General features: G+C 41.5%; 1 protein-coding gene across 2 annotated transcripts in view; it reads left to right on the forward strand.

The window, feature by feature from the left end:
- The window catches only part of LAMP2 (lysosomal associated membrane protein 2), a 35,202-nt gene extending 20,165 nt beyond the window's left edge, over window positions 1-15,037 (forward strand). Inside the window, exons 7-9 of one of the 2 annotated variants that reach the window (XM_021686678.1) lie at window positions 2,778-2,841; window positions 3,370-3,534; window positions 6,253-8,769. In XM_021686678.1, coding sequence (XP_021542353.1) covers window positions 2,778-2,841; window positions 3,370-3,534; window positions 6,253-6,392 — 369 coding nt within the window. In that variant the 3' untranslated portion in view covers window positions 6,393-8,769. Of the gene's footprint in view, window positions 1-2,777; window positions 2,842-3,369; window positions 3,535-6,252; window positions 8,770-13,514 lie in introns of those variants that run through there. The other variant, XM_021686687.2, reaches the window with a different exon arrangement.
- Window positions 15,038-15,272: the final 235 nt, after the last annotated feature.

The raw sequence follows: 15,272 nt of genomic DNA on the forward strand, positions 1-15,272 counted from the left end.
ATCTTAGAGAGGTTTATAAAAATCTTCCCTTTACCAGCGTTGAAATCATTCCTCTGTTACAGTACACATGTGACCAGAGGATTAGTATTAAAAAGGTCTGGTCAGGCTCGTCCTCTTCGATGCGGTAAAGCAGGCTTCCCCAGACATATTCTCTTTTAAAGTTATCTCATAGGGATTATACTATCAGTAAGAATGAATAAAATAGTATTTTAGGTTCCTTCCCTTTGGAGTGATTGAGTTTGATCTTTCTAGCTGTGGTCGGGTCCTAAAAGGAACATGGTTTCTTCTAACTCTTACGGGGAAATATTTAATAATTATAATATCTAATTTGCCCAACAGACTATTTTTTTTTTAAGATTTTATTATTTGACAGAGAGCACAAGCAGGGGGAGCGGCAGGCAGAGGGAGAAGGAGAAGCAGGCTCCCCACTGAGCAGGGAGCCCGACGCGATGTGGGGCTCCATCCTAGGACCCTGAGATCATGACTCTCCTTCCCGCTTGTGCTCTCTCTCTTTATCTCTGCCTCTTTATCTCAAATAAATAAAATCTTTTTAAGAAAATAAAAAAAAATAGTGACATTTTAACCATGCTATAGGCACTTCGAAAAATCAAGAAACACCTGTAATATCACCAGACTTCACTGGGGCCCATCTTCAACCCTGTCATGATAGACACTTTGAAGGAGAATTTATTGAATTCGAGTTTGTTGAGTACAGGATGCCATGGTGGGATTCAAAGAAGAAGGCCTCTATTAATAAGGAGCCCACAGTTTAGTGGTAAAGATAAAAATATACAAATGACCGTTTTTGTGGAAGGCCTTGAATACTACACTAAGGCTTTTGAAGTGGATTCTGTGGGCAATTAGAGCACCATTGGAAGGTGCATTCCGGGTGGGATGAGTGATAGGCCAGGAGAAAATACAAAGTCTGTGAGAGTATAGAGGGGCAGTGGTTAATTCTGGGTGTAGGAGAGTCAGCAGGGTTTCACGGAAGAGATGACATTTGAGCTGGACCTTCAGGGATGGGTCAGGTTTGTACACGTGGAGATAAGGGGAGTAAGTGGAAAAGTACACGTTATTTCTGGAAAAAGGAACGTGATCAAGACCAGCTGGGAGAATGAGGCACGTGGCATGTTGAGGGAAAGACAGGCATGGGAAAGTAGGTGGGACAAATCGTGGGGAGCCTTGAATGCCAAGGCGAGACATAGCCTAAGGCGAGGAGAGGTGTAATGAGGTGGTCAAGTCCTTTGTGCTTCCTCCTGACATTTCTCTGCATCTGTCCCCTCCATTTTTGTTCCCCACGGCCTCTGCCCTGAGTCCAGCCTGCATGACCTCTTACCTCCCAGCCACCCAGCTAGTCCTTCTTCCTCTCCTCCCTTGGTATTCTTCTGCATCCGCTTAATCTTCTGGAAGCACAGCTCCTCCTCAGAAAGCTTCAGCGGTTCTGTTTTACCAACAAGGTAACCTCTAACTTCCATGGCAGGGTAGTTCAAGTCTCTCCCCCACACTGCCCCCCCCCCCCCACCCCCCCCCCCGCCGCCATGCAACGGAACCTGCATAACCTGCATATCCGGCTTTGTGTCTCCTCCTTTCCCTTCTCATGAAGCCTGTGTTCTGTGAGGTAGGAGAGCACAGTAGCAACCAGCGCCTCGGCTCTGCAGCCAGACTTCCGGGGTTCAGATCCCGCCTCACTGGCCACTAACCATATGGCCTTGGCGAAAATCACTTAACATCGCCATACTTCGAGCACCCCATCCCAGAATGGAGTGTTACGATTATTCAGTGACCCCTCACCTGTAAAAAATTTTTTAAGATTTTATTTATTTATTTGACAGAGAGAGGCAGGCAGAGGGAGAGTGAGAAGCAGACTCCCCACTGAGCGGGGAGCCCGATGCGGGGCTCGATCCCAGGACCCTGGGATCATGACCTGAGCCGAAGGCAGATGCTTCACCGACTGAGCCACGCAGGCGCCCTCACATGTGAAGTTTTAAGAACATCGCTTGGCACTAAGTTTTCAAATGCTGCCGTACTTGTGATGGTGCTTACTTTCTGGCTACCTTTACTCATGCGCTTGCCTTCCTGAATATCCTTTTCTGCTTGTTTCCTCATTGAATTCGGCCCAGTTCAAATGGCGCATCCGTAAGCTCGTATTGCTCTGCTTCTCCCCTACTTAGAAGTCATCTATCTCTTTTTAATTTTTATAATTTATCGCTGTCTTTTTTGCAATATGGTTATTTCTTTATGTATTTGTCTTCTCTTCCCTGGCAGATTGCAGACACGGTGGGGGCAGGATCCAAGCCCGGTTCATTCGGCTAGCTCCCTGGAGTACTTAGATATGTTGCCTTGTACATGCTAAGCACTAACGTAATTAGAATGACTGGCTGATAGATGCGTGCTTCACAAAGATAATAGTGGCGAAGGAAAGCTCCCAGCTGGAGAGGCTGAAAGGCGGGGAGGGAGCCCAGTTAAGAGACTGTCATGATCCAAGCTAGAGGAGGTGGGGGCTTAGCAAGTGACAGGAGGAATAAAATGAGGGAACGAATTGTTGAGTGTTGAAGAACCACGTGACTACACCGTTGGTCCAAAAATTGGAAACAAAATGCAGAGGAAAAAGGATTCTGTCACATTTTCCTTAGCTGCAGTTTATTCTGTTGGTCCGGGTCTAAGCCATGGTTTTATCTTCTGGGTAATAGGATTAGATTGCTTTTCATCTGTAGATATTAACTGTACCTTTAGACAGATGTGATGTGTTGATTAACTGGAAGCTCTTTTTCTAACAGAAAAATGAAAACCGATTCTATCTGAAGGAAGTGAATGTCAGCATGTACTTGGTTAATGGCTCTGGTAAGCAAAGCATTGGCCTTGGGGAAAAGAGTAGGTTACACTGAAGGAATAGAAACCATAGTTGTTTTGTTACCAAATAGTGCCTTTTATTTAATGGAACAGAAGAATCTATGTGAAAATTATACCTTGACCACAACTGAAAATCAGTAACTGAGAACTATAGTGTTTTTATCTTTTCAGTCTCCCTCATTTTCAAGTAGGGTGGATAATAGTTAAGGATGTGACTGATTTTTAGACCACAGAAACATCTATAGGAAGATAGGAAACTTAGTGATCCTGAGAATTGCTTTTTTTTGGTAGACCCTGTACCCCAGGCTCCCATACTTCACTGAAAAATTCTGAGGACTGTCCCATTTCTTACGTTGATAGAATAAGAAGTTACTAACAGGGGCCCCTGGCTGGCTCAGTCGGTAGAACATGCGACTCTTGATCTCTGGGTCGAAAGTTCGAGCCCCATGTTGGGTGTAGAGCCTACTTAAACAAAACAAAACAAAACAAAAGCTCCTAACATGTTTGTTTTCTTTAAAGTTTTCAGCATCGCAAATAACAATCTGAGCTACTGGGATGCCCCCCTGGGAAGTTCTTATATGTGCAACAAAGAGCAGACTGTTTCAGTGTCTGGAGCATTTCAGATAAATACCTTTGATCTAAGGGTTCAGCCTTTCAATGTGATGGAAGGAAAATATTCTACAGGTAAGAACCGAGCAAGTTTTATCAATAATTTATGTTCTTATGTTGACTAATAGGTGGCTTTTCCTTTGACTCATGGAAATTTAAGCACTGAAATAGAGAAATATGAATTCACCTCTTGTGACTCTGTTGGAGAGTTCGCATGGCCTTGAGCAAGTTCTGTGAACTCTGTATTTGGCCCATCATTTTGCTCAAAGTAGATTTCTTTGTGTGTGGATCTGAAACCCACTTGCAACCAAGTTCTTAAAACTCAAAACTGATGGAAGCATTCAGTGAGCTTTGCTTAAGGTATAGATACTCCCTGCTAGGTTTTAGTTTGTGGGAAGGATGGCAGCTTTGAGCATCTGGGATCTGTTTTCTTGGGGCCATCTTCTCGTTGGAAATATTTTCATACACAAATAAAAGCAGTTTGGTCTTATTTTGTTAAGACAGAAGATTACGGTTAGGCAAAGTCTCAAATACCATGGACAGTGTTTTGGCTGGCTGAACTGTGCATGAGGCTTTTTGGAAGATCTGCTCGGGGCTGATGGTGGTATTTATCAGATTTTTAACGAAACCTTTTGTGGAGGGCTCATGGCAGTGCGTTTATACAAATATGAAAGATGCATTTGGCATTACAAGCTTAAAATTTGCACGGAGGCAAAAAAAAGTCCATAAAATTCCTTAATTGACTTGTCCTTTAAAACTGATTACTTAAAATTGGGGGTTTGTGGATCACAGCTCTGCTGAGCAGAGCTATTCAGACCATCCACATCCTTTTTAACAGTTAATTCTATGGTTTAGAAGGAAATGTGGCAGCTGTGTTTAAAAGTGACTATGCCCTGAGCCGCTCAGCTGCTTTTGCGCTGGTGCTGGTCACCAGCCTGACTTGGTTAGGCCAGAATAAGTTGGGATCCTCACCCTACCATTCTCATGCCTGGAAAGGTTAATCACACTTAGAAATTTTTCTCAAGAATTTGTTTTCCCTTTTGTCAGTATTGCTTATGTACTACAATTATTTTGATCCTTTCATAGTTTTATTTTTGAGTCTTTATCTAGCTCCCCTCCATTATTACCCTAATTTTAGGTCCAGATTGGTGTTTAGAATTGAAAATCATTTGCGGCGTGATACCAGCTTGAGTCTGTTCATCTATCTAGTCAGCTGTAATAGCGATGAGCTGCATTCTTTCCTGAATTTGAAACTTTGGTTTTTGTGTATGTCGAATTAAAAATGGTACCCAAAGGAATACACAACATTGAATACTGGCAGTGAACGTGTAATCTGTTTGTGGAGCTAGGTTCTTGACTATGGGTACCTATAGGTACAACGCACTGCTAATACTTGACCGTGCAGGAGGAGGAAGTAAGCTTGCAGTCAGGTCAAAGAGTGTTGAATGGATTTTACTGGATCAGACTACTCTCTGGAAATAGAAAAGTTAGCCCCCTGTGGGCTGCCAGCCCTGGCCAGGTTAATAAATGTAGTAAACACACGCACATCAGTAAGAGGTCCCAGCTTCTTGACTTCTGTAGCCACTAGGATCATATACTCTAGGTCAGGGATGCGCAGAGTTTGTTTGTAAGGCACGGGCAGTAAGTGTTTTAGGTTTGGAGACCACATGGGCTCTGTCACCACTATTCAGCTGTCCTGTTGTAGCATGAAAACAGCCATAGGCAATAAATAAATGAGTGTGGCTGTGTTCTAATAGAACTTTATTTATGGATACTGAGATTTGAATTTCATATAATGCTCATGTGTCACAAAATTTCTGTTGTTTTTTTGGGTTTTTTTTTTTTTGGCCATTTAAAAATGTGGAAAGCCAGTTTTAGCTCTTGGGCCAGATTTGGCCTCCAGGCTATAGTTTGCTCTCTGCTCTGAAAGATTGGAGAGCCAGCATGGTTCTAATCCCATGATTAAACCTTTCTGATCTGTTCTCAGTTTCCCAAAAGACATTCACTGTAGCACTAAGAGGCTGATCTGGCTATGTAGAGATGGGTTAGAACTAGCTCTCTTCATTTCTTTTCTTTTTTTTAAAAAAGATTTTATTTATTTATTGGGGCGCCTGGGTGGCTCAGTCGGTTAAGTGTCTGCCTTCGGCTCAGGTCATAATCCCGGGATCGAGCTCTAGCTTGGGTTCCCTGCACAGCTGGGAGCCTGCTTCTCCCTCTCCTCCTCACCTTGTGCTCTCTGTCGCTATCTCGGTCTCTCTCCAATAAATAAATAAATAAATAAATAAAATATTTGAGAGAGAGAGCGTGCACGTAAGCTGGGGGAGGGGCAGAGGGAGAAGGAGAGAATCTCAAGCAGACTCTGCTGAGCGTGGAGCCGGATGCAGGGCTCCACCTCAGGACCCTGAGACATGACTGGAGCCAAAACCAAGAGTTAGATGCTTAACTGACTGAGCCACCCAGGTGCTCCTCTTCATTCCTCTATTTTAGAAAGGACTTGGAATATGAAACACATACACTTATATATGTGCTTACTCGTAGATATAAATGAGTATGTATGTATTCATACATATGAATATACATACACCCACAAAAGAAAAGGCAAATACGTTATAGGATTTTAATTCTAGAGAAATCCATAATTTTCTGTAGCTTTATCATTAAAATGTACCTGTCTTTATTACTTAAAGTTGATTTTGTAAGAGCATTTCTGACTTTTGAATCAACATCTTTTACTTTTGGACATTCATTTTTGATTATACTCATTATATGTTACACACTTTTTCTCACCTACAGCCCAGGAGTGTTCGCTGGATGATGACACCATTCTAATACCAATTATAGTTGGTGCTGGTCTTTCAGGCTTGATTATCGTTATAGTGATTGCTTACCTAATTGGCAGAAGAAAAAGCTATGCCGGATACCAGACTCTGTAATACTAATCCATATGTGATCTGTGTTACAAAATAATAAAGCAAGTACAAGTTCCAACATGCAATACTGTTCAATTTCAGGTATATTTAGTTGTAATCCTGATTTTAGAATGGATGGTGTGGGGGATTTCAAACTTACATAAATAAAAACACCCTAAAAACTATAAACTACAACTTAGTCACCTGATTTTGGTTTCCCCAACCAAGGAATTTTAAAACTGTTATTTCTACGGCAAAAAGCATGTGTAAAATCACCTGATTATTGGTTCTATTCTATTATCTTGAATTAGTATTTCAGTGTTTTCACTTTATGTATTCTGACTAGAAATATACAGTTTAGGAAGAACAGTTTTCAAAAAGAGATTTTTTTTTTTCCCCTGCATGTAGTCAAAATTGAGACCGTGCATCCTACAGTGGATTTGTACTTGCTCCCTTTGTACTTTTTTGTGATTTTGTTTGCAGGTTAACTTAGCTACTTTGGCGTTGCTGCATATTTGAACTATGAGAGATATGCCAGTAGATTTGAACAGAGTCTAGTATTATGTTCTTAGCAATGAATGCTTTTCTAATGCCTTTTGAATACACTTGTATTTAATGCGGCTGTAATGACAAAAGGTACAAAAGCTGTATACATTTTGGAATAGGTGTGAATCTTCTTGTTTAATCCTTTTTAAAAAAACTGGATTTTTCGGTCTTTTAAATGGCAAGACACAAGACTATTCCAGCTGGGCATTTCAATCCATTTTCTAGGTGCTTTAGAGATAATTGCTAGGCCGTGCCAATTTGGGGCATGAGTCCTTTGTTACCTGTAAATTGGCCTGTGCGTACACTGCTAAAATGAATGTAGTTTCTCTTTAGCTTTGCAGTATCCTTGGTGGTGGTAGTATGTTATGTTCTTTTCTTGTTTTGTTTTTTTTTTTCTTTTTCTTTCCTTTCCTTTCTCTTCCTTTTCTCTCCTGTCCTTTTCTCTTTCTTAAGAAATGCCAGAATGTCCTAGAACCCAGATAAAGAAGTGCACTTAGACTTAGCAAGTAACTTGCACCTAACCCAAAAGTCTTGGTCTTCTCTTAGTCCATTAAAAAGTTGTTCTTTGTTTCCGGCTTGCATTGATATTTACAACATTTACTAATTTGGCTTTCACATTTAAATAGTTCTGTGCTAATCAAAACTTAACGTTATTATTGTTCATTATGGTAGAATCATTATTAATTCATGTACTTTGTGTTCGGTTTTGTGCTCTGGGGAGATGCACCAATTGTCCATTTACCGTGCACCACCTAATGTTTATATGAGAAAGCAAAACATTTCAGCTTGATAGTTAACATGTCAAGTATTTCTCGCTGCTTCCAGATTTTTTTTTTTTTTTTGGTATTGGAATGGCTGAGTAAATATTACAGAGTTGTTAGTATGCAGCCATATATGTAAGGTTCTTGTGTTTTTGGGGTGGGAGATGACGTGCCCCCATATTCACTAGAAAATGGGACATCTGGGTTCCAAACTCTTATCGATGTTGAACTAATTCGGTAGTCTAGCTCTACACACCACACACACACAGAGGCAATTGCCTGTTAGCATGTGGATGTCTGTAAGTATCTTTCGAGTTATATTGGAGTGGTAAATATTTTCTCCCACTTAAATTTGCCCTCTGCTTAGAGTAGCCTGAAACTCTTATTGGCTCAGAATCAGATTCTTGACCAGCCTCTTCCTTCCAGCTACACTGAGCTGCATTACCAGCTTAAGGCACTTTTGGAGGACTAAATATAAATCCAATTTTTAAAACTTATTTTTTACTTAAATAGTGTTCTAGTGTAGGATTGTTAATCTTATATGAATGGATAATGCTTATAAGAAAATAGACATTAGATACTTCTCGTGAGTCAAAACAAAGCAGCTTTTTTTTATTTTAAAAATAAAAATTGGAAGCACAAGTGGGTGGCATGAGCTTAATGCTGTTAATGTTTCTAAAAGTTTTTACATTTAGATTATATACCTAATTCCTATTAAAATACCTCTAATTAGCACTGTTTTATAGAAAATCTGACTTCATTGAATATTTTTGTATTTTACATGGACCAGTTTATATACTCTTATTTACGCTCTTATTTCCTATAGCCACATGTTCTTTGTACTTTTTGTAGTTTTGTTTGTTTTACTGGGTTTACACTTTGATGGTCTAACATTGCTATTTGGTTCTGGGTGTTTTTCATGTTTTAGCATTTGTATAAAGAAACTGGTCCATGTAAATACTTTTCATGTGTTTTCTTTTTCTCAAATGTTTAAACCACTAGTCGATGTATGGTGTTTCTCTTTAGATATTTGCCTGTCCATTTGCTCAACATATTGCTTCTAAAACAAACAATAAAGATTCTTTTATTTCTTAAGGAAATTTGCTCACATTTTTTCCCGTTGGTTAAAGTGAAAATTTTGTATGCTATATGACAATTTCTTCCAAAAGGGAGGACTTTAGAAAAGCTTAGAAGTGGAACTAAATTATTTCCAGAACATTCTGTGTATTACCATCTGGAAGAGTGGTCCCATACATAGATAGGTCTGTACTGATGCTGGGCTGGCTACGGAGTGAGAATCACCTGGGAAGCTTGTTAGAAGAATGCACATGCGGGGCCCCATTCCTAGAGGATTTCACTTAGCAGGTCTGGGCATGGGTGTGCGTGCACGCTTGTGCCTGCAAATGTGTGCGCGTGTGTGTGCGCGCATGCACGTGTGTGGGTGTGTAAGCTCCCCAGTGGGGTCTGGTGGGTAGCCAGTCAGGGAACCAGTGATCTAGAATATGTATTTCATGGGAAAAGCTTGAGACTATCTCTCTGTTCGCTTTTCTCCGCCCCTCTAAGTTGGGGCTGATACTCGGTAGGAACCTGTGGCAGCTATTGGTCTGAACCTAAATAGGATTGTGTGCAGTCACTCTCTCAGATCACCCTAAAATCCTCGAACCTTCCAATTTCCCCATTGCTTCCCACACACAAAAACTTGGCAACCTGGCTAGTACCTTTCCTCTGGCTTACCTACTTAAGCTGTGTGACCGCCAGTTAATCGTCACAACTCCCAGCTCCACAGCTAGCTGCTATGTGACTTTGGCCAAGCTGCTTACTTCTGGGGTCTCAGCTTCTTCATCTGGGGGCCGAGGGCTTTAAAATCCTGTTCCTCTTAATTTCTGTGAGTGATAGTTTCTATTTCAATGACAGTTTGAGTATTTTTAGAAGGAATCTGATAAGCCACTCATTACAGTCAAGAACATATACTTTACATACAGTATAAAGTGTACCAGCTGAAGTTTCTTGCACGTTTCAGGAGGAATTCTTGTAAGACTCAGATATTTTTAAGATTATAGCATTTCATCCTTATGTCTTTAAGTAGGTAAGGTTATATTGTCTTGGGCTCATCTCTCTCCCACCCATCTCTTTTACTCTGGGAACTAACTTTCTCCATCAGTAATTACCATACCTTGTTTTTGAAACTAGTAGAGACATGTTTGGGTAATACTGAGTAGCTTCGTGATCTTCACATTCATGTGATGTACTTCAGTTTGACTGTAGATCTAAAAGGTATATAATAAGATGTCGCGTGAGAGGGAAGAGGCAGAGGGAGAAGCAGGCTTCCTGCAGAGCAGGGAGCCCAATGCGGGGCTCGATCCCAGGACCCTGGGACCATGACCTGAGCCGAAGGCAGACGCTTAACGACTGAGCCACCCAGGCGCCCCAAGACTATGATTCTTTTTATTTTTTTTTAATTTTATTTATTTATTTGACAGCGAGAGACACAGCGAGAGAGGGAACACAAGCAGGGGGAGTGGGAGAGGGAGAAGCAGGCTTCCCGCGGAGCAGGGAGTCCGATGCGGGGCTCAATCCCAGGACCCTGGGATCATGACCTGAGCTGAAGGCAGACGCTTAACGACTGAGCCACCCAGGTGCCCCAAGACTATGATTCTTAATGGTGATTCTTCCAAAGAGAAATTTTGACACAATTGGTTTTTAAGATGAATTCTTATTACAACTGTATATCTCAGCTTTCCAACTCACACTGAAAATTGTATCTGGAAAATTTCTGAGCTATCAGAAAAATGAGGATTAACAGTATTTTTAATCTACATGAAACTTTTCATTGAAATTTCAATGGCCACGAAACTTTTTTCTTAAAAAATCTTCACTGCTTCTGTAATTAATCATTAAGTTCTTCCGCAAATACACTCTTCCTTCCCCCCAGATATTTTCAATATGGTTTCCAGTGTACATTATGCAAATAAATGAGGTCAAAATGACTTACAGAATGAGATTTTCTTTTCCTCAGGATGTGATCCTATTAAAATTACTGTTTTCCAAAATGTCTTCCCATTACCTAAAGAATTTTTAAAGGTTGAATTCATAAAATCAATAGTTATTATAAATTAATACTTCACATACTAATTGAGAGCATTTTAAGTAAGTGACAGCATCTAGAAAGATCTTTGTATTAGTGGAATTGCGTTTTTGATCTACTCTGGGAATATTTGTCTTACATGAAAGCCTTATTGGCAGTATTTATGAAAGTCGTTTCAGTACTAGGTCAAATACCCAATTTGGGAAAGAGAGGACTGTGAATCTGTTGCCAGAATAAGAAATTAATCTACTAATGAATTTTTTAAAAACCAAGTTATATTAAATCCAAGGCATAATACTTTTTGGTTCGTGTCACCTAATAGTTGATGTGGCAGGTGGTAATTTGGGAAACTGAAGGGGAGGAGTCAGTTAACTGGGTGCTCTTAACACCAAGTATTCCCAGGTCACATCTAGCAATCTCAGCTATCTGGATTTCTAACAGAACCAAGAAGCAAGTAAAAAAGCTCACTGAGCTGGCAGCCAAAGCCGATATCATAAAGTCCATAAACTCCAGGATTGCATCTTGTTCCCATTTACTGCCCCAGAGGCTAGCAAAAGCCTGGCGCATTTCTTAAATGCGGGCACAATCAGAATTGCCTGGCAGCCTATTCATTCTTACTTTGACACATTTCTAATAAGCGTAATTATCTGATTTTTCCATCTCTGGTAGATTGCGAGCTAGGAGGAGAACTAGGGCAATAAGAGGCAAGGAAATGGGAAACAGAAGTGGTGGTTCAACATCCCAGCTGCCTTCCCTCTGCAAATGGACCTCCGTCTGCAGGCACCATCCCTTCCTCCTCTCCACTCTCCCTGGCTTTGCTTTTCCCTGTCCGGGCTTCTGGAATCCTATTTCACCTACCTCCCGGGAGACCTCGTACTGTCGGCTTCAGTCCATTGTTCGCGGCTCTTGCCGTCATTCTACAAATGCATTTAAGTCTCTTCTACCCCGAAGATACCCTTTCTTGACCCTGTTGTTGGCCTTCTGACTCCCTCCCTCGTGCCCTCTCTTCTTCTAAACTTCTCGGAATGACCACTGAATGTTCCCCATCCCAAGTTCTTGATCTCCTAACCGATCACTTCCCATTTGCTCCTAAACCAGCAGCGATTTGCCTCACAGCCAACACCCTCCATATCACTGGATCCGATAGGCTTCTCTAATAGTTCTCACTCTTCTCCCATTGCTAATCAAAACTGGTACCTTCCTTGGCTTCTGTGGCGCCATTGTCTACTTGCCTTTTTCTTTTTCTTGCTCCTTTATTCCTCAAATCTGAGTGTTCCTAAGGTTTTGTCTCTGATCCTTTTTAGATTCTATTTGCCCTTGCTGAGAAACAAACGTGTCCCTGGTTTTTACTACCACTTAGGTTCATCATTTTGTCCTACCACTTGGTTGGAACACAGGCATCTGAAACCCAGAAGATCCAAAACTGAACGCCTCCCTCTTCCACGTATCCCTCCCCACCCTTCACACTCTCTCTTTCTCTGTCTCTCTCTCTCTCTCTCTCACACACACACACACACACACACACACACAAATAACTACCAACAAAACTGAATGCACACATTCTCCCTCCTGTATTCCCTGTCGGGATGAATGGCACCGGAATCTACATAATCACTCAAGTGGGGAATTGGGAGCCATTTTATTACCTCCCACCACACCCCCAATATCCATCAGGTCAATTCTGCCTTCTTGTTGGATCTCTAGTCTGTCCCTTTCTGCAGCTATGCTTCGTTCACCCAGGTCAGGACCATATTATTGGTCTTCTGGCCTCTAGCAATAGAGGCGCCTCCTCGCTGCCAGTCTCCGGTTGGCATGACTTCTACAACAAATATCCTGCCTAAAATCCCACCGTACTCTTTTTTCCTTCCATCAGTGTAAGGCAGAAGCACCTAGAGCCTACGATGCCTTTGTGCGCTGGTCCTACTACACTTTTCCTGCCTCTTTTCCAGCCACCATTTGTCCCCACTCTGCCAGCCCACCTGCATTTCCCCTCAAGTGCCGTGTTCGGTTGCCCTCCAGACAGTTTGGTCTGTGCCGTGTCCTATACCTGGAATGCCCTTCCCCCATCACCTGCATGGTTAATTCCTGCTCATCCTTAACAACTCAGCTCCAGGGTCACCTCTTTCAAAGTACGTCTTGTGTAACAAGGCTGAGTTGAGTGTGTCTCTGGAACGCTTCCGTGACACTTCGCGCGTTGCCTGCCCGTGACAGCACCTTTCGGAATTAGAACCACCGCTTTTCTTGTCTGACTCACGCTGGACGCCAACAGTCATGCCGTCTGCGCCAGCTTCTCTCGTTTTGTCACCGAAGGACCCCAGAGTGCCTTGCGTGGAGTTCGCGCGTCCACTTTGCGTCGCTGTCCGTTTGGTTCATTTCGTTAATACTTCTGGGCACTGTGCCTGCTTCTGCATGATAACGGTTTGCCCCCGAAAGCCCACCCCCTGATCATCAAGGGAAGATTCGTTATGTTTATCCATTATCTTCTGTTTAAGAAATCTGGGCAGTAGGTGTTCGGTTGATAATCTCTCTTTCAGCCAAAATGACTGTGTTTTGCGGGGCCGGGGGGGGGGCGGGGTACCTAAAAGTGTATGGTTTGGTTCCTTGGAGGATCACTCTTGTGGAACCTCTCATTCGCTGGTAAGGAATGCCAATGCCTGGTGACCGCGGTGTCAGAGGCAAGGCTGGGTATTAACATTTGCGGCTTGGAAATTGTGTCATTGTTTCTGTTCTCAATTGTCCTTTCTCCACATCTAGCTCAAGACTGCAGTGCAGATGACGACAACTTCCTTGTGCCCATTGTGGTGGGAGCAGCCTTGGCAGGAATACTTATTCTAGTGTTGCTGGCTTACTTTATTGGTCTCAAGCGCCATCACGCTGGATATGAGCAATTTTAGAACCTGCAATCTGATCGATGATATAAAAATACACGCACATGAGATTTTCTTGCCTCTCCATTTTGAAACACGTTGCTCTCTAAGATTGATATGTCGAAACGTTAATTCTTGAATCAGTCCCAGCATTTTGAGATAAGTCTCTATGAATAAAAACTGTTCTCTTTTTTCGGCTGAAAATTAAATACTGTGTTCACTGGTCCTGAAGACAAACTGGTTAAAAACACATTGGTGTGCTGCAGTGTGTTGAGGTCTACCCTAAGAGGCCTTGGCCAAATTTTGATCCTAACCTAAGATGCCTTAAACTTACTAACATGGCCATTATAAGAATAAAATATGCAGTTGTCTCTTAATGGAATTAATAAATATTGTTTAACTACAAGTGTTCTGTTTTAATGTATAAGAACTATCCTGATTTAAGCTCATCACAGTACTTTTGCGTATAGTTCATTTAATACATATTGATGTGACATAAATGCCCATCAGATACGCGCAAACTTGGTTTTCAGTTGAATGTCCTCGGGACCATCAAGATTTTTTCGGTTTTGCTGTTTTCTTTGAGTTCGATTTAAGGATGAAGTCAGTATCTCAGGCTTGTGATTTTTTCCCTAGGTAAAAAACAGCCCCAAGAGGCCACAACAGAACTTAAACTGGCTTCAGAATTAGTTTTAGAAAAATTGTTTCTTTTTCAGCAGTAAAGACTGAGAAGATTCAAGCACATATAACCACTTGTCTTTTTTTTTCCCCGTGTGTTTTTCTCTTCTTTGGATGCCTGATTAGCATTGAAAGATAGAAATATTCTATGAACTAATTAGGACAGATTGTGTTGTGTTTCTCTACCTCATCTTGTTGATCTCTAGAGCATTAAAATCTATTTAGTGTTGTCATCAGACTGGTACTTATGAAATGTAAGCTAACAGCAATCTCAGAAGGGAGGCAGTGAAGCATAGCAACTAGGCTCTTGCTTCTTCAAGAAGGCCCCCGTGGGGCAGAGCATAGATTGGGGGGGGCTGGTAGAGAGAAGCTGTTGTCATGAAAATGAGCTAGATAATCAGCCCCTATTGAAGCATACTCCTTGTCATATGTGCAGCTCAGATATTGAATGTATAGACAAATAAGAAGGAAGCTTAACCAATGGACTGGAGCAGACATTCACATCCAAGTGATTCTTATATTAATTCATTCTGTGTATATATTGGCTTGTTCAGAATTTCTGTAACTCACTGATTACAGTATCTTGGTACCCAGCTATCTGTCTGTCTCTGAAGGCTTTTCGTGAAATATGGTAGATCCTTCCAATAAAGGCTATGGTCAATACTGAAATCCATGTACTTGGAAACTTAGCAACTCTTTTTTGTTTTGTTTTGTGTTGTGTTTTTAATGAATGACAAAAGTACAAAAGGAACAAAAGATAAAATTAGAGGAAAAAGTGCAAGTTATCACTCAATCATAAATCACACCAAATATCACATCTTGTTAATCACGTTAGGCTTATACTGGAAAGGGCGTTAAAGGTTATTGACTCTAACCCTATAATTTCACAGAAAAGGGAGTGACTTCGCTGAGGTTACCTATCTAGTGGGCAGCAACACCATTATTAGCATTTTGATAGCAACTGTCC

Source organism: Neomonachus schauinslandi, chromosome X (assembly GCF_002201575.2).
Source record: "Neomonachus schauinslandi chromosome X, ASM220157v2, whole genome shotgun sequence".
In the NCBI taxonomy this organism is placed as follows: Eukaryota; Metazoa; Chordata; class Mammalia; order Carnivora; family Phocidae; genus Neomonachus; species Neomonachus schauinslandi.